The sequence below is a fragment of the Micromys minutus genome (genome assembly GCF_963924665.1).
Source record: "Micromys minutus genome assembly, chromosome: 28".
In the NCBI taxonomy this organism is placed as follows: domain Eukaryota; kingdom Metazoa; phylum Chordata; class Mammalia; order Rodentia; family Muridae; genus Micromys; species Micromys minutus.
The window spans coordinates 38,587,626-38,612,136 of record NC_137963.1 but is presented as its reverse complement, the minus strand read 5'-3'; the positions used below and the strand labels follow the sequence as shown (position 1 = coordinate 38,612,136).

At 43.3% G+C, this 24,511-nt stretch overlaps 1 protein-coding gene and 1 pseudogene across 4 annotated transcripts in view; one reads left to right on the top strand and one right to left on the bottom strand.

Annotated features, from left to right (window-relative positions):
- Positions 1-4,524: 4,524 nt before the first annotated feature.
- Positions 4,525-24,511, top strand: part of MELK (maternal embryonic leucine zipper kinase) — a gene marked incomplete at both ends in the record, with an annotated part of 45,730 nt that continues 25,743 nt past the window's right edge. Inside the window, 9 exons of one of the 3 annotated variants that reach the window (XM_080940298.1) lie at positions 4,525-4,582; positions 6,192-6,277; positions 8,852-8,968; positions 10,712-10,855; positions 12,052-12,120; positions 13,843-13,935; positions 17,558-17,656; positions 20,820-20,888; positions 22,183-22,281. In XM_080940298.1, coding sequence (XP_080796424.1) covers positions 4,525-4,582; positions 6,192-6,277; positions 8,852-8,968; positions 10,712-10,855; positions 12,052-12,120; positions 13,843-13,935; positions 17,558-17,656; positions 20,820-20,888; positions 22,183-22,281 — 834 coding nt within the window. The remainder of the gene's footprint in view (positions 4,583-6,191; positions 6,278-8,851; positions 8,969-10,711; positions 10,856-12,051; positions 12,121-13,842; positions 13,936-17,557; positions 17,657-20,819; positions 20,889-22,182; positions 22,282-24,511) is intronic. The other 2 variants (XM_080940299.1, XM_080940300.1) reach the window with 2 other exon arrangements.
- LOC308438675 (small ribosomal subunit protein eS19-like) lies at positions 6,703-7,982 on the bottom strand (annotated as a pseudogene). The gene is made up of 2 exons: positions 7,935-7,982; positions 6,703-7,245 (listed from the first exon to the last, which is right to left on the bottom strand). The product of its transcript is annotated as a small ribosomal subunit protein eS19-like (transcript).

Below are 24,511 nucleotides of genomic sequence, written 5' to 3'. Positions count from 1 at the left end.
GTGTAGTGAGAAGGCCCAGTCTGCCGCCAGCGACTAAACCAAATTCCATTAACAAACAAAAGCTTATCTATAAAATAGGCTTCTAGAAGCCTGCCCTTGGACAGGCTTCACGAAAGAGATGGGGACTCCACTGACACTAGGTTTACCCATAATGCACTAGGAAATGCCCCATGTTGTATTTCTCTGTATGATTATCTGTGGGGCGGGCTCACTCAAAAGCTCTGTACATTGGTACCCTCTGTCTGTTTGGTAGACATTTTCAAAACCAGACAGTTTATGAGGATGTGGATTAATTGCTGAGTGTCAAGTAATTACAAAGATGCAAATATATATGCAGTATATATGCAAATATACTTTACTTTTCTTTCCCATGGCTGTAACTCTTAATGTTTTTCTGGTTAGGGCTGTCACTACAATCCAGCTCATGCAACCCACTAAGTTTTATAATAACCAGGCTCATGACTGGGCACGATAAGGATGCTAAGATGATAAATATTTCTATTGGCATGTTGGCGGTTTATGGTACATTCAAGTGTTTTTTTTTTTTTTTTAATAAAACCATATTTATGTATTTGTTTGCAGAGAGGGCTGAATGAGGAAGAGAGTTCCTGGTGATTGAATTTAGGTTGTCAGGGCTAATGGCAAGTACCTTCACCTGTGAGCTATACTGTTAGCATCTTAATGGATAGTTAATTTAGTTCCTAAGGTTTTATAGCTCATAGCAACAGATTTTAGTTAGAATCCTGAAATGCACAGGTTGGGGAAAAACAATGCAAAGTTAGAGCTCTTGCTTAGAATAGTCAAGGTCGGGGAGAGTCCCCCTCAGCCCCCCATAAACCAGAACTGGAAAAAGATCGGGGAAAGATGGGTCAATGGGTAAGGGGAATTGTCGCCAAGTTGACAGCTTGACTCACTAAGTGGCAAGAGAGAACCAACTCTTGAAAGTGGTCATCTAACCGCCATAGGTGTGGAGTGGCCTGTGTGCCCAAAACAAAACACACACACACACACACACACACACACACACACACACACACACACACATACACACAGGAATGAATGAATGTAATGGAAAATTAAGAAAGTTGATTATGTGAAAACTTACGTTGATGTCTTCTGGAGAGTTTTTCTGTGCAATGTGGAGATATGCACACTGCAGTTAATAAAGGCAAACTATTTTAAAAAGGAAATGGAGATGAGAGAGGGTTTTGGGTGGTGTGGGACCAAGAAGGGAGATTTAAGTGGATATGATTAGTATACATTGTATGCATGTATGAAATTGTTGGAGAATAAAGGTACTTTTTAAATAAAAATACTCCTTTAGAAAAAGGAGGCCGTCTTAAGTCTTCAGTCGGTATCTTAAAGTCTTCACCATCCCTGATCCTGAGCTTCTGACATCCCCCTACACATCTACTATCCCATCACAAGTTTGAGCCTATCTAGCCTGCCCTATCGCCCCGCCCATCGACCGCACAACCCCGCCCAAGCTCCGCCCTCTCTCCCGACCCCGCCCCACTTCTTTGGGATCGGGCCTCCGGCTCCCATGGGCCCCGCCTCTTCCGGCCCGCGAGGTTTGATTCCCTTGGCGGGCGGAAGCTGCTGGAACTTGAATCCTGCAGAAATTCCCACCGACTGTTCCTGCCTGGCTGTGCTCTGTGGCCGGCTGCTTCACCCTCTGTCCTGTTCGGTCCTGCCCGGCCCGCTGCCCTTCAGGTCAGTACTCCCGGTCTCGGGCCGCACTCTGGGCTTTTTGGGGGGCGTGTCCGGGAGACGAAGCTTCCTTGGGGTTGCAGCCATCCGCGCTGTTCTCTGTGAGAACTTGGTGAGAACTTGTAGAATTTTCGACCCTGGCCTCCACAGATGGAGGTGGGTGGTTTTCTTTTCTTTTCTTTTTTGTCTCTCGTTCTGAGAAGTAGCTTGCGTCTCGAACTCACTGGTCTCGGATTCACTTCGCCTTTGAATTCTGGATCCTCCTGCCTTAGATTCCTGAGACCTGGGGATACAGGCCTGAGCGCTCCCCACTTCCCATTCTCGGCTCACGGGATAATTGATAAAGTCTGACAGCGTTTGACGCCCCGGAAGCTGCCGTAGATGGGAATTTCCAGTTCTGTTTCAGTGCTCTTGACTGTCCGAAAAAGCGGTTCAGAGATGGGCCTTGAGGTGTTTTACTTCGTTCAGCCCAGTTTTCTGGGGTACTCCAGCTAAAAGAGAAATGTGTGATTACTTCCCCCCCCCCCTTTTTTAAGAGTCCAAATCCTTCCTCACTTTGCACTTCTTCAAAGCAAGTGGCCTGAGCCACGCATATTGCAAGGGTGCTTGGGAGACTATAGTGGATGGAGCAGGGTGGTTCCTGCCAACAAGGGTGTGGAGAGAAATAGGGAAACTGCTCAGAGAAGGCATCTCAAGGCAAGGATGACCACGGTGAGGTCAGTGAGCATTCTAGTCTCTCCTTAGGTAGTTTTCTGTGGTTAGATGTTAGGGGGAAGAGAGGGTTCCACAGGAGGCTTATAGTCGCAACTTTTGTTCTTGTTTTGGCTTCTGTTTCTTACGCGGTGTGAGAGAACCAGGGAAGCCCTGTTAAACACCTTCGTAGAAACAGTGGCTCTGTCCTTTTTGCTTATCTATTATGAACTGCTACGAACTAGATGGACAGATTAGTCCCTAAATGCCTTTTGGAATGAATGCCTCTCTTGCTGTTCTCAGAAACCTCTGCAAGGGAGCAGAAGGGAGCCACTCAACTGTGTTTTAAAGCCAAGTTCTTAAGCCACTCTGCATTCATTTGAAATGACCAGATGACCATCTTAATGAGCATGAGAGGCAGTTAATGTGTTTTGTAGTAAGTGATAGCGTAGCTCAAATAACACCATACTGGTAGCAGAATATCCTCAGTTTGCCTTCTGTGAAGACTCACAGTATAGTCCAAGCTGGCCTCGAACTCACAGAGATGCACCTGCTTCTGCTTCCTGAATGCTGGTATAAAGGCACGTACTACAGTATCTAATAGTTTAATCACAAATCTCCCAACAAGAAAGCTGGTTTCTTGTTCCTTCAGAAAAATTTCTCTATTGCATATGCCTCATTTCTTTAACTAGAGGGGTACTCAGATATCATATGTTTGCTTTCTGTATTTCAATTTCTAAAAGGTAAACAGGATGTGTAAGATTATTTAGACCCAGCTTTAGATCCACAACATGATCTAATCACTAGTCTGTCTTTTTGTCTTTTTGCGGGAGTGGAGTGGGGGGTTGAGACAGGGTTTCTCTTTGTACCCCTGGCTGTCTTGGAACTCAGTCTGTAGACCAGGCTGGCCTTGAAGTCAAAGATCCAGATCCAAGGCCTCTGCCTCCCAAGTGCTGGGACTAAAGATGTCACCTCGGCCCAGCTAGTTTTCATAATAGTAGCAAAAATGATCTTCCCTGGATTTCAAGATATAATCTAACCCTACAGTGATGGTGTGATTTGAGGGAAGAGGGTAGACAGAAAAAAAGGATTTAGTGTCTGTGCAAATTAGTCTTTTCTAGGAACTGGAAGTTTTAAAACTCTATAGGGAAGAGTCTGTGAAGAAGTTAATTATGAGCCAAGCCTGGTAACACATCTGTAATCCTGTGTGTGTGCATGTGTGTGTGCATGTGTGTCATTAGGCAGGAAGCATGAAAGTTCAAAACTGTCTGGGCTATTGAGAGAGGGCAAGACTGCAGGGATTGAAGGTCTGCATCTCCGAGCCGGGCTAGCTAGCCTACTTTATAGCAGACAGCTCTTCAGTCAAATTTATAGCCCCAAATTTTCCCATTTTCTTTCTTGCCTTTCCTCTCATCTCTTCGAACAGAGTTTCAGGAGTTACTGGCCATGTCTTGACCTCTAAACTCAGATTATTTCTTGTCTAGGAATTTCTTAGTTCTCTTGATTCCAGGGTTTTTTTGTTTTTTTTTTTGTTTTTGTTTTTGTTTTTTTTTGTTTTTTGTTTTTTTTTGTTTTTTGTTTTGTTTAGTTTGTTTGGGTTTTTCACTCTCATAGTTGTCTACAGGCTACCAGATTTCTGGTGCTGGAAAGTTGGCTCAGTGGTTAAGAGCACTGACTGTTCTTCCAGAGGTCCTGAGTTCAAATCCCAGCAACCACATGTGAGAGAGACAAAGAGAGACACACAGAGAGAGATTTTAGTTTTATTTTAGTTTATTTTTCTAGTTGATCTGGAACTCATGTAGACCAGCTATCTTTCAACTCTTTATTGGGATTTGGTTGGTGTGGGTGATGTGAGGGAGGAATCCAGGTTTGATTTTTGTTTGGTTGCTGCTTTGTTTTCTGAGACAGGATGCCTCTGCCTCCTGGGTGCTGTGGCTGAAGGTGTGGGCTGCCTCTGCCCTGCTGTTTGTTTTTTACTGGTTGGGAATTTATATGCCTGTGCTTTTTGTTTTTCCCTGTTTGCGAAGGGAGGTGGTGAGCCTTGATCCTCCTCTTACTGATGTGAACTATTTCTTCTGTTTAACAGGTTTCCTCTGGGATTCTGCATAAACTTCCAGGTGGACCATGAAAGATTATGACGAACTCCTTAAATACTATGAATTATATGAGACTATTGGGACAGGTAATTGTCAACCTTTTTCCCCCCTTGGAGGCATGGTTCAGGTAAATTAATTGAAAGTATGGTCTATTTGGGTTGTCATGAGCTTTTTAGTATAATTGATGTAGCTTAATGTTTTTTTTTTTTTACGTATAATTTAAAAGTTTGAATTTATTTTATTTTGTGTGTGTGTCTCTGTGTATGGTATATGTGGGAAACATGCCACAGCATACATGGGGAGGTAAGATAACAGCTTTGTGGGTAGATTCCCGCTTACCCACTGGGTTCTCCTGATCCTCCGCCTACTTTAATAAGCAGAATAGAGAGAGCGGCTCCCAGGTCACTGCAGAAGTGTTGTGCGTTTTACTGTAAATAAAGCCACCGGAGAGTTTTCAGCTAAGGGGTGATGTGGTCTGTGTTGGAAAGGGTCATCCTGACTGCTTGAGAGGGAAGCCCCGTCGGTCGGGAGAGCATAGCTGTCGGAAGCAATGGCGGGCAGGGGAGATGGAGACGTGGTCGAGATGATCCGGTGAGGCTAGTGAGGCTGAGTTATAATACGGTAAAATGCACATGGTGCCAGTGGGTTACAGAAGACATGGGCCATTCTAGTCAGTGCCCGTTCCCTCTCCCTGAGAACGGCATTGGTAGGCCCCCAACCCCTGTGTAAGTGGGTGGGATTTGCCTGTGAGTCGTATCTGAGATGCTGGAGAAATGAAGTTTCGTGGTTTTGTGCCCAGCCACCTGGGAAAACAGTAGGTGAGATCTTGAAAATGACTATTATCTTTTTAGGTGTATTAATTTGAACATCTTTCAAATAGCTGGAAGTATTTAGTCAGCATTTGACCCAGTTTTAATACATAATTGGTTTGTAGTTTTAAAGCTCATTGAAGTTTTGTATAATTTGCCTTCAGTAACTTTATGTTGTGTTCTAGCATGTTCATATAATAAAGCGAATTTAATTGCAGCACTAAACATGGAATATGGTTAAAAAGGTTTACTTCTATTAATATGTATGTGTGGTCTGTGTGTGAGTAATCCTTAGGTCTGTGGGTGGCTGAGGAGAACGGAAGAGGGTGTTTGAGCCTCCGGAGCTGGAGTATTGGATGGGTGAGCTGCCTGAGGCGGGTGCCGGGACTGAGCTCTGTAGTGAGAACACCTGACTCCAGCCATCGCTCCAGCTCCCGTGGAGCATTTCTAAAGAGCGAATATTTTTTCCTACTTCTTTATTATAAAATTAGCTGTTTGCTGTTCATGGAAGGGAAAAAAAGCCATCTAGAAGAATGGTTCTCAACCTTCCTGATACTGCAGCTCTTTAATACAGGGATGTGGTGTACCTCATCCAAAAAGTTATCGCTGCTACTTCACAACTTTAATTTTACTAGTTAGGAATTGTCACAAATGTCTGCGTGTTCTGATGGTCTTAGGTGACTCCGAGTGTGAAAGGGTTGGTGGCCCCATCTCCACCCTAAGGGCATGTGACTCACAGGTGGCACGTGGAAACATGGGCTGAAAAGAATCCCGAGTCCTTAGCATGTTGGAAGTGACAGCAGAAAGGAAAACGTGGCTTGACAGAGCCTTTAAAAGATCCGCGCTTGGGCCTTCATTTGTCTCCATTTGCATTTTCTCTACGTAGGTGGCTTTGCGAAGGTCAAACTTGCCTGTCATATTCTTACTGGAGAAATGGTAGCTATAAAAATAATGGATAAGAATGCACTAGGGGTAAGTTTGAAATCATTTTTTCACCTTAATTGTACAAGATAATGGGTTCCATTGATATTTTTACATAGGGGAGTTATTGTACGTTGATCACTGATACTTTTATATACGAGTTACAGCACGTTGGTCATATTTCTCTCTCATGACATTAAAAGCTTAAGTCTGAGTCAAGGTTTCCCTGTACATAGCGCTGTCGTAGGCCCACCTTGTGTGGAGTTGGCCTCAACTTGTGATGTCTCTGCCTTACCCTTATGAGTGTTAGGGCTGCTGGCGTGTGTCATCATACTCTACGAAGAAACATGTGTATCTTTTCATATGTATGTATACATGGCATGTGTGAGTTACACATGTAGGTGTGTGTGCATGTATATGCCCATGTATGTACAGAGAGGCCTGAGGTTGATATTGGAATCTTCCTTGATTGTTTTCTAATTTACTCTTTTTTTTAAATAAATGAGGCAATGTATTAACCCAGCATCCTTTGTTCTAATGCTTCTTTTGGCAGCAGCTACCTGTCCAGAGATCCGGTGCAGATCTCTCTGTCCCTGAGGTGTTAGCTTGTGGCCTCCATCTTGGTCCTTTTCCACCATTTTGGTCCCCTCCAGGGCTTGGAGGACCCAGCAGGCCACACTCTTAGAGCCTCTGCTGAAGTGTCTGGTTCTGACACCGTTTCTCTGCCGTCCTCCGTAGATCTTGGTCATGGAACCAACCCCCGCACCACTGCGGAGGTCCAGGTGCCACGCTGTGGATGCAGCTCGTGTGTAGACCCAGTTCTCATCGTTCGGGGCAAGCTCTTTATGTTTGGCCAGCCTGACCGTCTGACCGTGCCCATTCAGGGGATTTCAGCTTCCGGGACTTTTTGAGGAAGGCTGCCAGAGCCCTGACAACTCCTGCTGGTTAACGTCTTTTACAGTAACTCCGGGCGATGTGCGGCCTCCGCGCTGCCAGCCAGGGGAAAGCCACTTTATTCTCTTTAAGGCATGGTCTTTCAGTCAAACCCAGAGCTTGCTGGTACAGCTAGCCTCACTAGACAGCTTGCTGTGCAGATCCCGTCTCTACCTAATGAAGCTGGAATTATAAGCAGGCTGCCATACTTACCTGGAATTTGTGTGGCTTCTGGGGACTCACATTCTAGCCTTCTTGCTTGTATGGCAAATGTAAAGATTTGGGGGCTCGAGATGTGGCTCAGCAGTTAAGAGCACTTGTTGTGTTTTCAGAAGACCCAGGTTCCATTCCTGTCACCCATGTCAGCCACTGCACATGGAGCCAAGCCTCTGTAGCTCCAGTTTCAGGAGATCCAGCTCCTCCGGCTTCTGAGGACAAACTTAAAAATAATAACAATCAATCTTATTTAAAAAGAAGGACTCTGTGCTGGTGATGTGATGCTGCCGGTAGAGTGAGCTATGTCAGCATGAGAACATGTGTTTGGGTTCTAAGCACCCACAGAAGAGCTGGGCGTGGTAGCTTTGCACAGCTATAATCCCAGTGCTAGCAAGGTGTACACAGTCTAGCCTCATTGGTGTGTGCCAGGCTCAAGGAGAGGCTTTCTAGGAAAATAGATGGGTAAAGATTAAGGAAGATGCCTGGCTTCTACATGTATCTGCACACATGCACATGTTTTGACATATACATACCCCACACATACATATACCACACTCACAAAGACGTGTGGTTTTAATGTAATCTGGATGTAGGCATGGTGGTACATTACTTACAATCCCAACACTCAAGAGGCAGGAGGAGGAGGATGGCTCCAAGTGCAAGGTCAGCGTGGCCCACATAGCTAATTCAAGGCTAGTCAGGGCTAGACGGCGAGACCTCAGCAGCAGCAGTAATGAAAGGTTCTTTTACAAGTAATTTTTTTGAGACTCCTTTCTTGTTCTTTAATCAAGAGTGACTGTAACTCACTGAGTAACCCAGGTTGGCTTCAGACTTTGAACCTCTTCCCCAAATCTTCAGACGGCTAGGCCCGCTGATAGTGTCTCTGTTCCATTCTTTATTCGAATGGTCCCTTCTACATTAGTCTGAGATTCTTTCAGGAATTCTGGGCATTGTACTGTTGACCTACTGTGTCAGTAGCTTTTTGTCATGTGACAAATACCTGAGGGAAACAATTTAAAAGGGGAATGATTGAGTTTTGTCTTGTGGTTTGAGTTCAACAATCCATTGATCGGCATAAGGTAAGGTTGAATGTCATGAGGGTTTGAGCATGTGCCTCAGTGGCCGCTAGGAAACAGCATGCCTTTGCTAGTAGGCATCCTGTGTTTCACCCGTGCCCGAGCTTACTGAGTGGGATCACCCATGTTCAGTGTGGGTCTTTCTGAGTCCTCAGATACTTCTAGTGTGTGCTTGCTAATCTCCACCCATGCAAGCTGACAGATCAGCTGACTCACTTACACTGAGTTTGCCTTTATGGAATTCCTCAGGACTCGGGTTTTGTAATGCTGTCTGTTTTTCCGAACTAGTTTTAGAGCTAGTGATAAACCAGTTTCAGAACTAGTTTAAAGTTGTTGATGCTCATGATTGGAACACTTGCCAGAGTTTGTTGCTTATCTGAACTGATGTTTTCTCAAACAGAGCGATTTGCCCCGAGTCAAAACTGAAATTGATGCCCTGAAGAACCTGAGACATCAGCATATATGTCAGCTCTACCACGTACTAGAGACAAAGAACAAAATATTCATGGTTCTTGAGGTGAGTGGTGGGCTCCAGACTACTAAAAGTGCTTGTTTGCTTTTGTAGTAGAATAAATATTTCATTTCTGCTTCCATGGTAGAACCACCCTTACAGAACGTAGCTGGGGGAGGGTCAGCTCAGCTCTAGGTTCCCCGGAGGGCAGAGCAGCACACACTTAGCTAAGAGAGAAAGAAGTGCGTGCCTGCCTGTCTGCTTGTGCTCAGTGAGATTTCTCCAGTTTCACACACAGTACTGGAGCCACCCGAAGTGGGATGAGCCTTCCCAAATCAGTGAACTTAGTAATGGCAGTCTCCCATAGACATACCCACAGGCCAGTCCCGTACATACACAGATATACTGTATATACAGATAGTCCGTGACTCTCCTTCCAGGTTATTCTAGGGTGTGTCAGGGTAATAAAGCTAACTTTTTTGTTATTGGTTCTTTTCTTTCACCTTTATATGGGTTCCGGGGACAAAGGCCATCTTGCTAACCCTTTTTGTGCCTTTTATTAATATATATTAATTATACATAATGTGTTACATTGTGGCATTTAATAATACCATACTTTTATATGAAATGCATTTCTTCTATGTTTATGAGTGTTTTGCCTGCATGTCTGTGCACCATTTGTGTGTCTGGTGCCTGGTGAAACCACAGAGGGTGTTGGTTGGGTCCTCAGCAAGAGCAGCCAGTGCTCTTAATCTCTCGCCATCTCTCCAGCTTTCTGTATGATGTTTTTGACCATATTTGACCATCTCTGTTACATTCTTATTATCACCCTGGTCCCTTCTTCTCAACTACCCCACTCCTCCTTCCATGTTTTTCTTTTTGATAACCCAGTGTTTTCTTTTTTCTTCCTTCCTTCCTTCCTTCCTCCCTCCCTCCCTTCCTTCCTTCCTTTATTTTCTTTATTTTTTTCTTTTTTTGATGGTTGCTTACAAGAGCATTGCTGCTTTACTAATGACTGTATCCCTGAAGAAAATGTCTTTCCCTTTTTTAACAATCATTAACTGTATAAATTCTGAAGAGGAGGCTTTTTAAAAATTACTTTTTCTCCTATAGATACGTGTATGGTTGTGTGTCAGACATTGTGTGCTTGTGGGAATGCATGCTTGCACACATGAAACTCAGTGTCTTTCTACTTTGTTCTTTCCCTTACTTGGTCTCTCACTGAACCTGGAGCTCACTGTTTTGGTTAGGCTGGCTGGCCAGGGAGCCCCAGGATCTCCTTGTCTCTGACTCTGCTGGGATTACAGATTTCCTTTGCCAACTGCAGGCTTTTACGTGGGTGCTTGGGGTTCTGAATTTAGGTCCTCATGTTTGTGAACCCCTAATGGGCTCTTTTTTAGGGAGATTGAAAATCAGTGGTCTTTGGACAATGACCAGCAATAATTATTGGAGAAACAATAATTACTCCTGCTTTTTATTTTTAACTTTAGATGACTGTACTAAATGTGAATTTGTTAAGTTGAGAATGAGTTTTAGTACTTGGTTATAAAAATATAAAGCCCAGAATGAGCTTTTTAAAACCATAGTGGTAGTTGGTTTAACTTCTGTTTATTGGTACTGAAACTGCTCAAGGGAAGAATTCTATCCTTCCTTCTGGAATAATTACTGTTGTTGGATCCTGAGAGTGTAGTACATTCACTCAGTTCCCTTGCCTTTAAAGCCAATACTGAGTTTGGTGTGGTTTTACTTTGCATTCCTGGGAAGAGCTTTCTGTAATGTGTGTGTAAGTGTGAGACTCTTGTTTTGAAGTACTGTCCAGGAGGAGAGCTGTTTGACTACATCATCTCCCAGGATCGCCTGTCAGAAGAGGAGACCCGGGTCATCTTCCGTCAGATACTATCTGCAGTTGCGTATGTCCACAGCCAGGGCTATGCCCATAGAGACCTCAAACCAGTAAGTGGCTCTGTCACCCTTAGATGTCTACCTGGGAGTTCCGCACCGGGTGTCTCATTTTTTCCAGGTACCCATGCGCTCTGCTTTGAAACCCCCAGTGCTGCTTCCTAGGTTTTTGTTGTAGTCGGGATCTGTCTGTTCACTTTTCTTTCTTAGCATCTTTGTAACCTGTTGTTGTATGTGACATTATGGATTCTCTTCATCAAAATTTTGTCCCTGGGAAAAATGAGCCACCCAGTATTTTCCATTCAGTGCTTTGTTTTTGTTTGAGACATTGTCTACCTATATAGCCCAGGCTGGCCTAGAGCTCACAGGATAGCCTTGGTTGCCCCCATCTTGAGATGCTTCTGTCTTAGTCACCCAAAATGCTGAGATTATATTCCTTTGATCTCAAACTATTACCCCAGAAGGGAGCAGCTCAACAAAAACTGGCAGCTTCTACTTTTAAAGGACGGAGGAGAGATGTGAGCATTCTTTTAGTCTTTATAGTGAGTACATATTTAAACAACCTTGTGAAACACAGGCACATAGAGTTGGTCTGTGGCAAGGTTATCCCTTTTTAGTTTTTATACTGAACTCTTCAGTCTGAGCTCCATTTAGACTCTTTGTTTTTTTGTTTTTGTTTTGTTTTTGGAGACAGGGTTTCTCTGTGTAGCCCTGGTTGTCCTGGAACTTTTTCTGTAGACCAGGCCGGTCTCACAGAGACCTACCCGCCTCTGCTTTCAACTAGTGGGATTAAAGGTGAATGCCGTTGTTTCTCAACTCTACAGACCTCTGTCTCTTTTTCTTTCTTTTTGTGGTTCTGGGGAGTAAACCTAGGCCACAGGGTTGCTCCTCTTCCTCTGAGCGACATTTCCAGTCTCCAGTCCTTTTCTTTTGCTTTCCTTGTCTTTTTTTTTTTTTTTAAATCGGGGGTTGTGGGGATGGTTGGAAGAGAGGACCTCACTGTGTAGACCAGGCTGGCCTCAAAGATCCACTTGCCTCTGCCTCCTGAGTACTGTCATTAAAGGTGTGCACCTATCCCTGCCTCTATTTTTTTTTCTTGTTTTCTTCATTAGCTTTTATTTATGTTTTAACTTGTATTGGATCTCAGCTTCACATAGAAGCAACTCTAAAGTATTATTAGAAATGGTTAGAAGTGGGCTGTGACATAAGGAAATCAGAATACAGTTATCAAAATATCTTTGTTTTCTCAGGAAAATTTACTGTTTGATGAATATCATAAGCTAAAGCTGATTGACTTTGGTCTCTGTGCAAAACCCAAGGTAAGTATGGAGATAAAAATCCATTTATGCATCAGTACCTGCTGGTGTGCTATTTTGCACTGATTTTAATCTTTATTGTTTGGTTACGTCCATTTTGAGGAATATTAAATTTTATCCTTAGCATTAATAGTTTTATAAGTATGCTACATAATTCTGAGATGGAGCCAAGACTGTGAGTCATCAGTGTAGGTCTAGGATTGTCCTTACAGGGACGCTATGAGAGTCTGGAGTGACAGGTAACATGAAGCCATTACAATGTGATACTGAATCATGTGTTTGTAGTTTTGAGTATTTTGCCACTAGATGACGCCTTTGTTCATTTGTGTAGAAGTTGAATTTAGTGTGTATATAGTTTTTGTTACCCAAATGGTTGTATAACTAAGACTTAGTTATACAGTCACACTGCTCAGGACTCCCCTGACTTGCATTAAATAGGCTGGTAGTGTGTTCTTCAGCATAACTTCTGTTTGAGGTGACTTTGAACTTCTCAGCTCTGCTGCAGCAGGTCTCCTGTGAGGTTGCTTGTTGGAGGCTTCCTTCTGGGTCTCTAATGATGGCACTGCGTTGCTGAAATGAGCTGTCTATACTCATTAGGATGTTGAAATTGGAGCCCTGTCTCAGCCCTTTGTAGTCCCATGACTGTTTCCTGCCCCTCAGAACCACAAGGTGCAGAGGGAAGCAGATTTTGCCTCTTTAGTTTCGAATGTCTGGTTCTTTCTGATTCTTCTCCCACTGATGTCTATTCTGAGATTATCAGTGGGGGCTTGTGTCTGGAAGCAGATGATTCAGAAGGCAGGTTTAAAAATGTTATTACAGACATATAAAAGCTTATAAAGATCATCCTTTGGCAGATAAGTTATATTCTCCACAGGAGGTAGTGGGGATATTCGTAGAAGGCTCCATTAGCTTTTCTGCTTTTTGTAATGGCTGCCACAGATTGAGCTCATATAAATAGCATCTAAGAAAAGGGGTGGTTTGGGAAAGATGGCCTCAGTTCTGTGGGGCTCTCATTGTACCACTACCACCTGACTTGTTTGTAAACAAAGTCTTAAAAAGTTTCTAGATCCTTGCCTCCTGTGGAGCCCAGCACAGGAGTGTGGCAGTAGCTTCATTTTTATAAGGCCCATCTGTGCTTCTGTGGGAGAGAAGAGGAGGTGCTGAGTTGTCTAATCACAGAGTCTAGACAGAGTTTAGCCGTGCGTTCTCTAGGTTCCAGCCGCTTCTTCCTGTGGACAAGAAGGAAGAGCTGTATTGGCAAAGGCTTGACTTCTGTGGGCATTCCCTGAATACTTGGTAGGAAATCATGGTGCTTGGATAAATGTGGGGTTGATTATTGTGCAGATGAGTATCTAGGGAAGTATACATGCAATTGACTTTCTCATCTGAGGAGAAAAAGATCTTCACATGAGCGCTGGTGGTATCGGAAGTGTAGAGAGTCCCAGCTGATATGTGCACACGCGCATATGTATATGCAAAGAGCGGTTGCAGAAATCGATATTTTGGGGGATTATTTTTCATCTAGCCTCTCTTTGAGTTCAAAGGAGAGTTTATTAGAGTCTAATGCTTATTTTTGTTTATAATGTTTATTTCTGAAGCTGGTCTCATGTAGTTGAGTTGGACCCTGAACTAACTCCTGATCATTTTGCTTCTGGTGCCCACATGCTGGGATCACAAATGTGCAACGCATGCCGCATTTGAGATTTATGTTCTTACGTTATGTAGGGCAACAAGGACTACCATCTACAGACATGCTGTGGGAGTCTTGCTTACGCAGCGCCTGAACTGATACAAGGGAAATCATATCTCGGATCAGAGGTAATCATTACTGATTAGCTGATGTATTTCCATCACCCTCGTTCTGGTTGCTTTTTGTATAAAGTGGCTATAGTTTGAACTGGTTAGGTCAGCTAGGTAGAGTCTAATATGATAATATGATAATGTGCTCAGTTTTCAAAGATGTTTATTAATTAACACAGAGTAAAACTTATCCTCCGTGCATAGCTGACTTGTTTGTTTTTTTGTTTTGTTTTGTTTTTTGATTTTTTTTTTTGAGACAAGGTTTTTGTGTATGTGTGTGTGTGTGTGTGTGTGTGTGTGTGTGTGTGTGTGTGTGTGTGTAGCTTTGGCTGTCCTGGACTCTGTAGACCAGGCTGACCTCATACTCAGAGAGTGTGGGATTAGAGGCGTGCACCACCACAGCTGCCTGCACTTGCTTCTTAATCCAGTCAGCTATCGAACTCTCTGCAGCTCAGGTGTTGCTGATGTCAGTGTCTTAACGAAAGAAAACAAGAGCGGTCAGAAGCTTAGGAACTGTGGGGCGGAATGTCTCCTGTCTTCCCTACAGTCTGGTACAGGTGCCCTCTGGAAGGGAACAGCACAGGTGGCAGCTGGGCTCAGCTTTCTTTCTAAAGATTTATTTATTTATTACATATAACTACACTGTAGTTGTCCTCAGACTCACCAGAAGAGGGCATCAGATCCCATTACAGATGGTTGTGAGCCACCATGTGGGTGCTGGGATTTGAACTCAGGACCTCTGGAAGAGCAGTTGGTGTTCTTAACTGCTGAGCCATCTCTCCATCCCAATTGGGCGCATTCTTAAGCGTCTCTTCTAAGGCTGTCCCTTACACCTTCAGCAGCAGTGCCTTTGGCCATGGTGTGGGACAGGGTGAAACTGAGTCTTGAATGTTCTTTGAGCCTGTTTCTCTGCAAGACTTGGCAATGGCAGGGAGAGTGCTTGTTTATTTTGGAAGAATAGTTTATTGGGTATGCTCCCTGAGGGCAGCAGGCTGGGCAGTAACTGGAATGCTGCTTGTAGCTTTATATTTTCGTGTATATTTTCTGAAGGCCAGGAAGAATTTTTTCTTTGTGTGATGTACTGGATATTGAACGTGGGGCCTTGGCTGTGTTTACACTGTATCACTGGCTAAATCGCTATCCCTTTAGTTCTGTTGTTGATATTTTTTTTTCTTTGTAATTTTGAGACAGGATCTTGCTGAGTTTACAGTTTGTTAAGTATGGTCACATTGTTGTACAACAAAGCTCTACGTGTTTTATCACCTGTGCGTTAACCTGTCTCTTGTTGAACAATACCTCCCCATTTCCACTAACTCTTTGGCTTTTGCCCCATTCTCTGTGTCTCTGAATTTGGTTATTCCATGCTAGATATATTTTTAATAATCTTTTTGCGACTATCTTACCTGCTTCACCGTGCCTTCCAGGTTTATCTGCGTCACAGCATGTGAGCGGCTACACACAGACTCCCCTTTTTTAGGAATGTGTGTGATGTGTGGCAGGGCATTCCCTGAACCTGAGGCTGGAAGCCATCAGTCCACAGCAGTCGTTCCATCTCCGGTCCTTGGAGCTGGACTGTGGGGTGCCAGTGGGCTCTGGGGTTCTGGGGTTCCTATCCTTGCCCATGGGAGTTTAACTCTGTCCTTGTGCAGTGATGTCTTAAGAACCATACCAGGGAGCCCTCGGGCATCCTTGAAAGATGCAGAACCTCAGGCCTTGGAGATTTTGGTCTGGTTGCTTAAGTTGTAAAGCAGTTGAGGTAATTCTGGTTTTTGCCTGCACAGGGCATGTCCCATGTGGGCTCTCTGAGGTTCTCACAGATTCTAGTGGGAGCTTCAGCTTGCTTTCTTCCCAGCTCTTTCTATTTTACTGCCAGTTGATAGATTTATCTGCAGTTACTTTGACTTATGGTTTTAGTGCGTTCTCTCATCTCATTTGGATCAGCAAAGGACGATGCTTAATGAGGTAACCTTAAAGTCGTTTCTTTCCAGTAGATCTGTATGGAGACATTACTATACTTTTTTCATCTTTTAGTTTAATTTCAGACATAATCTGTTTGACCTCTCACATTTGGCAAGGCTGTGTTCACTTCTGTATTGCCACAACTTAATGAATTCAGTGTTTGCATCTCTCAGGCATAACTTAACTTCTGATCTACAACTTGGAACGAAACTCACCTGTTGACTTGAAAGGCAAACTTTTCCCGTCAGACATGGAGTCCTGAGTCCTGGCTGGGCTTTGGTGGGCTTAAGTAGATAGCTCTGCATCAGCCGGCTCATCTAGTGCATGTGTACACCTAGATAGGTGAGGTTGCCCGCATTGTTTAACTGTTTCCTCTTTTATTTTTCTTTGTCAAAAATACAGTCCTTTGCAAACTTCCCAAGGATAAAGGGTTCAGGCTGTGACTTACAGTTAGGCATGCTGTCATTTGGCTATTCCCAGCAAGGAAGCTCTGTTAGTGCTCTCAAAAGGAACAGAACTCACAGAATGGAAGGAGAATACAGATTTATTAAACAGATTGATAGATTGTAGTTCGGATAATCTGATAATGGCTGTCTCACAACGAAAAGACCAAGAGTCTAGTACTTGTTCAGTCTGTGAGGCCAGATGTCTTTGCAGTCCTTATCTGCGGCTGGGGTCTGAGGATTCCTAGAGAGCTGCTGGTTTCAGTCTTCATTGGAATCCTGACAGTAATGGATAGGATTCCAGCCATGATAGCAGGACAGGCTTGCCAGTGAGAGTAAGCGGCAAAAAGCAATGCTTCGTGATTCCGAGGCTTTTATGTGGGCTGCTGTTGGAAGGTGTGGCCCAGACTTAGGGTGGGTCTTCCCATCTGAGATCTATAATAAAGCAAATCAGTACTGAGGTTTTAGTTGATTCAAGGAGTAGTAAAGTCAACAGTGAAGTTCAACCACTACAGGAGCCATGATTAATAATGGGGCATTATTGATCACTGCCAAGTACTACTGCTCAGGACGCAAAGACATCTCAGAAAGCTAGTTCTTTCTGAAGTTTAGGATTTTAGTGCTGTTGTGCTGATTTCTAGCCTACATATTTGAAAAGTCAACCATTGAATTTTATTAAGATTTCTTCATATGCAAAGGGTTTTGCCTCTTAGCTTAATTGCATTTTCAGATTAACAGGAAGTTTTCAGCCTGGTTTTTGATGTATCTCCGAATGTTTACATAATCCTCCTGTATAACTTTAGCCTCTGGCAGCCTTAAACTCTTTGAGAATTAGAGAGTTGAGGCTTCGTTTCTTTATGACTTAGTTTCTAGCCCTTTGGGGATTCTTTTTCCTCTTTCTGTTTTTTGAGACAGGGTCTCTCTGTGTAGTCCTGATTGTTCTGGAACTCTCTCTGTAGACCTGTTTAGGTCTGCTGGCCTTGAACTCACAGAGATCAGTCAGCCCCTGCCTCACTAGTGCTGGGATTAAACAAATACACCATCACGCCCACCTGGGGAGTATTTTCTAGTCAGGATCGGTGTGTAACTAGAGGAGCATGCTGCATTGGAAGTCAGAGGTCTTCCATTGAGTCAGTGACTTTGGACACAGCTTCCTTTCTGGGCCTTGTGTTCAGTCAGAACGATCTGTGACTCTCTTTTTGAAATGTGTTTTATGTTGGGTTTTCTCTCCCTCTTAGGCAGATGTTTGGAGCATGGGTATCCTCCTCTACGTGCTTATGTGCGGGTTTCTGCCATTTGATGATGATAATGTCATGGCTTTGTACAAGAAGATAATGGTGAGTACAACGGGACAGATTTCAGAATTAAAGCTGCCTGTGTTGCTTATTGTGTGCCTGCGCGTATAAAAGTGTGAAGGGGCGAATCCGTTCCAGGCTGTTAGGAGATAAGACTGTAGCTATTGTTTGGCCACGGTTAGGAGGGAAATAGTTGGAGCTGCTTTTCTTTGACCGGATGTCAGTCACCTTTTCTGTATTCAGTTTTTGAAACTTACCAAGGTACACATTTCTGTTTGTCTCTCTCTCTAATACATATATATGAGATATATATCATATATACAACACTCTCAGCTTATATTTTGTTAAACTTTTTGAGGAAATACTATATTATTATGATATATCATATATATCATACTTATTCAATAAAAAGTTTAAGGCCAGCCTGGGCTACATGAGACCTTGTTTTCAGAAAATGGGAACTTTTTGTTGGCATTGTTTTTAGAGGTGCCATGCATCTCTTATTCTGAGACCTGGCTGTCCTCAGACCGTGTGAAGCCCAAGAGTGTCAAAAAGAGGCTCACACCTGGCAGAACCAAGCAGAGCTGGCATAAGGTATGGGAGATGTTCAAGGTCTGATTGCTTTCCAGATGTTTCTGCACAGTGGCTTGAGGGAGCTGGAGTCTTACTGTGTTGTGATTACTTTTTCCAGTTTTCCAGGAACCCCAAAGCCACTGTGAAAAGATTAGCTCAATGGGTCATCAAAATCGCCAGTCTTGGTGCCAGGCTGCACAGTGAGGCAGATGGCTCACGTGCACAGGAAGGACACAGTGAGCAGGACAGAGTCACCTGAGTGGAATATTCAGTCTTAGGATGTTATAAGTGACTGTTCACAGACTGCTGAAGCCGCGTCTCCTTAGGTCCCTGATGCTCTTGCTTCTCTGACTTCCCATGAGGAGTGCTGTGGCTTTACCTGTCTAAACCGTAAAGTACTACATTGTTTTTTCCTTTGTTGTTGCTGCAAATTCACACACGTGACAGATGTGTCACTAACATATTAATTGTTAATATTGTTTAATTAGTATATTTATTTGAGTGCACTACTGGATCTTGAATAAATCTTTTTTAAGATGAAGGGGCTGTAACTTACCTTAAAATAATATGAAAGTGTTGTTCTGCCTAGTAGTAAAACCCAGGATTTAATTTTGGGCACATTGACTGCCTTTGCGGTTGCATGAATGGTAGAACATGTCTGATTCTTGATTCGGCCTACTAATTAATAGTATTTACTAGTACTGTGTGCTTGTTGTTTCTCTTACTTTGAATTTTATTTTTTAGTTTTTCATGTATTTGCAAGTTGAAAATTGATTCAAATTAGGATTTTTATGCATTATTGTGGAATTTAATTTCACACATTATAGATTTTGAAATTTATTGTAATATTGTCTCAGAACTATTGTTCCGAGTCGCAGTGTAATACAGTCTGCTGGTTGGATCTAATTAAGGTGTCGTATCACTTGCATACAGTATGTATCTGCCTAGAATGTTTTAAAAATTCTCACTTGGGACTAGTACAGCCCTCACTTCTTGGCTTGATTGAAAAATTCAGCAATATTTGACACACTGTTTAACTTATTTAAGAGGCAGCCTTCGTTTATCTTTTGCATTTGATGGCTATTTTAACAAAATACTGAAATGTAATTTTCAGCATGATCACTTAGAGATTGTGTATTAATCTTATTAAAGTCGCCTGTTCATTTGCTATCACTGTATTTGAAGACAGGCATGAGTGTACTTCAGTTCTGGTTCACACTATTAGCGTGGGCTACGTAATTTAGAAGTCAGAGTTGAGTAGTCTGAAGGTAAAATAGCTTATCAATTACTTTCAATTTTAAAGAAAATGAGTGAGTTGTTTCCTTGTGAGATTACATTTTTATAATTTTATAAGTTGACTTTGGTGCTATCATTGTGTGTTGGAGGGTGTGTTTGTGGCAGGTTCTATCAAAAGGTGTTCTGACCTGAATTAAGGTTTAGCAGCCTCCTGGCTTTGGCTTTGGTTGACGATACAGTGACCATAATGTCTCAGTTAACCAGGCTGTGAGCATCTCTCTCCTCAGTGTCTTCCGTTCCCTCATTTGCCTTAGAAAATGCTTTTTCGATGGCTGCAGAGCTGGCTCGGTGGGTGGCACTTGTTTCACAAACCCGATGACTTGAGTCAACAACCAAGAAGCAGCATAGAGCTGGGAGGGAGCTGACCCCACTGAGCTGTTTCCTGACGTGTATACTTTGACACACATGTGCCTCAGTCACGTGCACATGCTCACAGAATAATAATGTCTTAAAGAGAAGTTGGCCTTTTCAGTTTGTTTTAGTGGCTGAGAGCTCGGCCCTGTGCGTCATTTTGCTTTTTTGGGATGGAGGCCAGATCCAAGGTTTAAACACTTGTTAGCAAGCTCACTGCCACCGAGCTCATCCCCTATGCACTGTGACCTCTTTGTTTGTTTTTCCAAAAGGGTTTCTCTGTGTAGCTCTGGCTAGCCTGGAACTCACTCTGTAGACCAGGCTGGCCTTGAACTCATAGGGATCTGCCTTCCTCTGCTTCCTGAGTGCTGGGATTAAAAGCATGTAGTACCCTCACCTGGCCACTGTTATCTATTTTAACCATATCCTGTCATCAAATATTGCTTTACTGTGTCGGCTCTGAAGTGTTCTCCTTGCTGTTCTATGTGTGTGTCTATATATGAATGAGTGTGTGTGTGTGTGTGTGTGTATGTGTGTGTGTGTATGTATGTGTGTGTATGTATGTGTGTGTATGTATGTATGTGTGTGTGTGTGTGTGTGTGTGTGTATGTGTGTGTGTGTGTATGTATGTGTGTGTGTGTGTGTGTGTGTGTCTGTGTGTGTGTGTGTGTGTGTATGTGTGTGTGTGTATGTATGTGTGTGTGTGTGTGTGTGTATGTGTGTGTATGTGTGTGTGTGTATGTATGTGTGTGTATGTGTGCTGTTGCCCTTCTCTGATATGTGGGTAATTAGAGTTGATGATAGGATTTCACTTACTGGATTTGTTCTTTTTGGTAAGAACTGGGAGCTGTTCTTACCGACGGTGCTGACTGAATCTTGTAGTTGGTTAGAGAGAGTTAGAGAAGCAAACCCTAGCATCTCTACCTTAGAACATCAGCACGGTGGGCTGCACTTAAGTCTTAACGTTTTCTTTGCTTTTTTGTAGAGAGGGAAATACGACGTTCCTAAGTGGCTCTCTCCCAGTAGCATTCTGCTTCTCCAGCAGATGCTTCAGGTAAACTTTGCCATTGGTTTGGAAGCTCATTGTGATTGTTTGATTTAACCTTTAATGTCTGTGGAGTGGCTGCATTCATTGTTACCCGTGAGCTTAGAAAGGATCCATCCATCGTGGATCTTGTTCTCTCTGAGAACCTCTGCTAACTGTGTTGTGAGCACAGCTGTACACGCTGCGCCCATTTCCCAGACTTCCCCATCTGTGCACGCGCTCAGTGATTCAGCCGGCATCCTCTTGTCCTTGGCTGGAGTCTGGGAGCTGCTCAGCAAATGCTTGGATGACCGGAGGTCGTCTGTGGCCTGTGACCTAGTAGAGCGCTTTTCAGAAGTGCTTTGGAGTTGCCAGGTGCACTTGCTAAAACACAACCTAGCGGTCCCCCTTCCGTCTGTCTGATCTAACAGAGCGGGGCAGGACCAAGCATTTGCATTTCCAGCTCCTGAATGGTGCTGATGCTGATGGCTTTGAGGTCACTTTGAGAATGACTGATGGGGTGAAAGTCTAGGTACTCGTCCTATTAATCAGTCAGTGGTAGGCTTACCTCCTACACTGCCCGTGAGCTATAAAATGAAGTCTAGGCCACTTCACTGCTCTGTGCTGTATTTTAGATGCAATGAGTTGGAAATGCTTGGAAAATGAGTATATTATTAGTGCATTATTTTACTTAGGTTACCTGAATTGTCTTCCAGCTTCCCATCGATTAAGCCATCTTTACCTTTAAAAGGTACCTCAGGCTCACCCACCTTGATTAAGTAGAACCAGACCACCAAATCTCCATAGCGAGATTGAAAAATGCCTTGGCCTTTCTTCTAGATCCCAAACGTAATCTTTGTTGATTAATTTTTCTCTCCTCACATCTGAACATCACAAATGGAAGTGAAAGGTGTGCTTTTCAGCTTTTCAATGTGATTGTGGGTGAGTTGGACGTAGAGATTGCATATTCAGTGTGAATGCCCTGCCTTGCGCTTGCTTGAATACTAAACTGGTGAATGTTTCCCACGAATAGGTTTTCCCACAAAAAGACTATTACATCATACAATAGGTTGACTGAACTTCATGAATAATGTCCATACCAATGAAGTTCGTGTTTGTTAAACATTTATCTTGTAGGCCTGTGTTGGTTGCTATAGTTTTCTTGCCTCAATTGCCTTTTTAAAAGAATTCATTCCAAGGCCATTTTAAGGTCTTTGACAGCGTTATTTGTGATGATAACGTTTACATCTATTCTGGTACATTTTGAGTTCTCAGGAGAAAGGTGTTGTAGTCTCTGTTTGAAATGTACTTCAATGGCCACTAGGTGGACCCAAAGAAACGGATTTCTATGAAAAATCTCTTGAACCATCCCTGGATCATGCAAGATTACAGCTGTCCTGTTGAGTGGCAGAGCAAGACTCCTGTAAGTATGACCAAACCCAGTAGTTTGTTTCCAGATGCTCAAGACTTCAGAACCTGTAATGCTGTGCTCTAAATACGAACGGCATTGTGTTTTGCCTACTTAGCTGGACTGATGGTGGGAAACTTACAACCCAGTCCCATGTTGCCCGTCAGTTTCTGGGCCAGTGAGTGGTTGCTCAGCCTCAACCTGCACTGCACCCAAACCACCCGGAACCTTAAACAGCAGGTCCTGTCTAATTCCAGTACCTACGGCGAGCAGGCATTCCCTTTTTCCATTCTGCAATACTTAATGAGTACTTTTAAAAGCTCCCAGGGGTTTTCCAAGTACAGTCAGGATTGTGAACAGTGCTCTGGAGTCTTTGCTGTTGTTGTTTCAAGACAAGGTTCCTCTGGAACTCATTTCTGAGGACCAGGCTGGCCTTGAACTAAGAGATCTATATGCATCCGTCTCTGTTTCCCCAGGGTTAGGATAAAAGGCCTGCGCCACCAAAGCCTGTCTGCACTGCAGTCTTTTTTTTTTTTTTTTTTTTTAATTTTTTTTATTTTAAGATCTATTTATTTATTATATATAAGTCCACTGTTGCTGTCTTCAGACACACCAGAAGAGGGCATCAGATCTCATTACAGATGGTTATGAGCCACCATGTGGTTGCTGGGAATTGAACGCAGGACCTCTGGGAGAACAGTCAGTGCTCTAATCACTGAGCCATCTCGCCAGCCCTGCGCTGGAGTCTTGAAGGAGTGATTTAACTCTAACTCTGCTTAACTTGCTTATTTATTTGTAGAAGTAGGTTCAACTTGTTCAGCTTTCCAGAGTTAGGAAATTACATTAGCTTTCAGACATCTAAGCCTGAGGAATATTTTGTACCCTAAATATTTATTTATTAGCTCATGAAAAAGTATCAGTAAGAGTTGAGTATAGATACATCCCAGCACTTGAGAAGTTGAGTCAGGAGGATTGCAAGTTTGAGGACAGCCTGATCTATACCGAGACTATCTCTAAGAAAAAAAGCGATCAATAAATCTGTTACATATCATGAATACACATTTTTGTGAAGAAAAATGCAAAGGAGTGGCATGTTGCTGTTTCTCTAAGCGTCTGTGAGGTCTGGTACAATGGAAGATACCTGGATAGTCTTCTGTGTCTGCTTTTAGAAAATGGAGCCTTACCCAGACAGACAGCGGGAAAAGGGCGAGTGTTTTAGTGATCTTCTCAGAGAGTTTCTGATAATTCCTTAATGCTTGTTTCTTTTTTTAAAAAAATCTTGTTTTAGTTTCTGTGTGCGGATGCTTGCCTGCACCCTGTGACCAAGGAGGACAGAAGGGCACATAGGGTCTCCTGGAACTGGAGTTGCACACGGTTGTGAGCCACCATGTGGTGTTGGGAACCGAACCTTGGTCCTGAGTCAGAGTACCGAGGAGTCTGTCTAGCCCTCAGTTTGGTGTTTTTTTGCAGGTTAATGAAGGTAGAGTGTAGAGTCACATCACTGAGCACTTTGGATTCTCCGGGAAAGTCCACTAGTCTCTGGGTTCCTGGCTCTTTTCTCCAAGAACCACTCTGCACTCTTCGTGTGGAAAATCCTGTGCACCGAGTTGTGTAGATTTCCCAATGCTGACACTTTTTTAAGCACAAATACCACCAGTTAATTTACATTGTTTAGCTTCCACAAATTATTTCTCACTTACCCAAATCTGAATAGCCAGTAAGGACTGATGTTCTGTGGCTGAAGTGGCTGTTGAGGCTGCACATGGGTTCTTTGTCCCAGACAGTGTCTGTCACTTGCATCCTATAGTAAACACACATGCATGATGCTGACATGTGGTAGAATAATTCTTTTCTTTGCTTCATCAAGGACTTAATGGAAACTGACTTATTAGGGAATCGTGAGTTCATGATTTCTACAGAAGCCCCGGTTTCCCCATTGATGTTGTGCTATAGCCTAGATGTCAGCACTGGGGAAGTGTGAGAAATACTAGTGTTATAAAATAGTGTGACTCTGGGGGTCGTCAGGAGACTGCAGACCACACGACATCCTCTGCTCTCTGTTCTCACAGGCACATGTAATGCACATCATATGTATACTGTGTACACACACATGCATGTATTTACACACGTGCAGCTTCACTACATAGGTAGAGAGAATGCCTTTATAGTCTTCAGGATATTAAGACTGTTCTCCACTTCTGCAGTGGTACATGCCATGCACGTGGATTGGAATAGTTTACAGGTA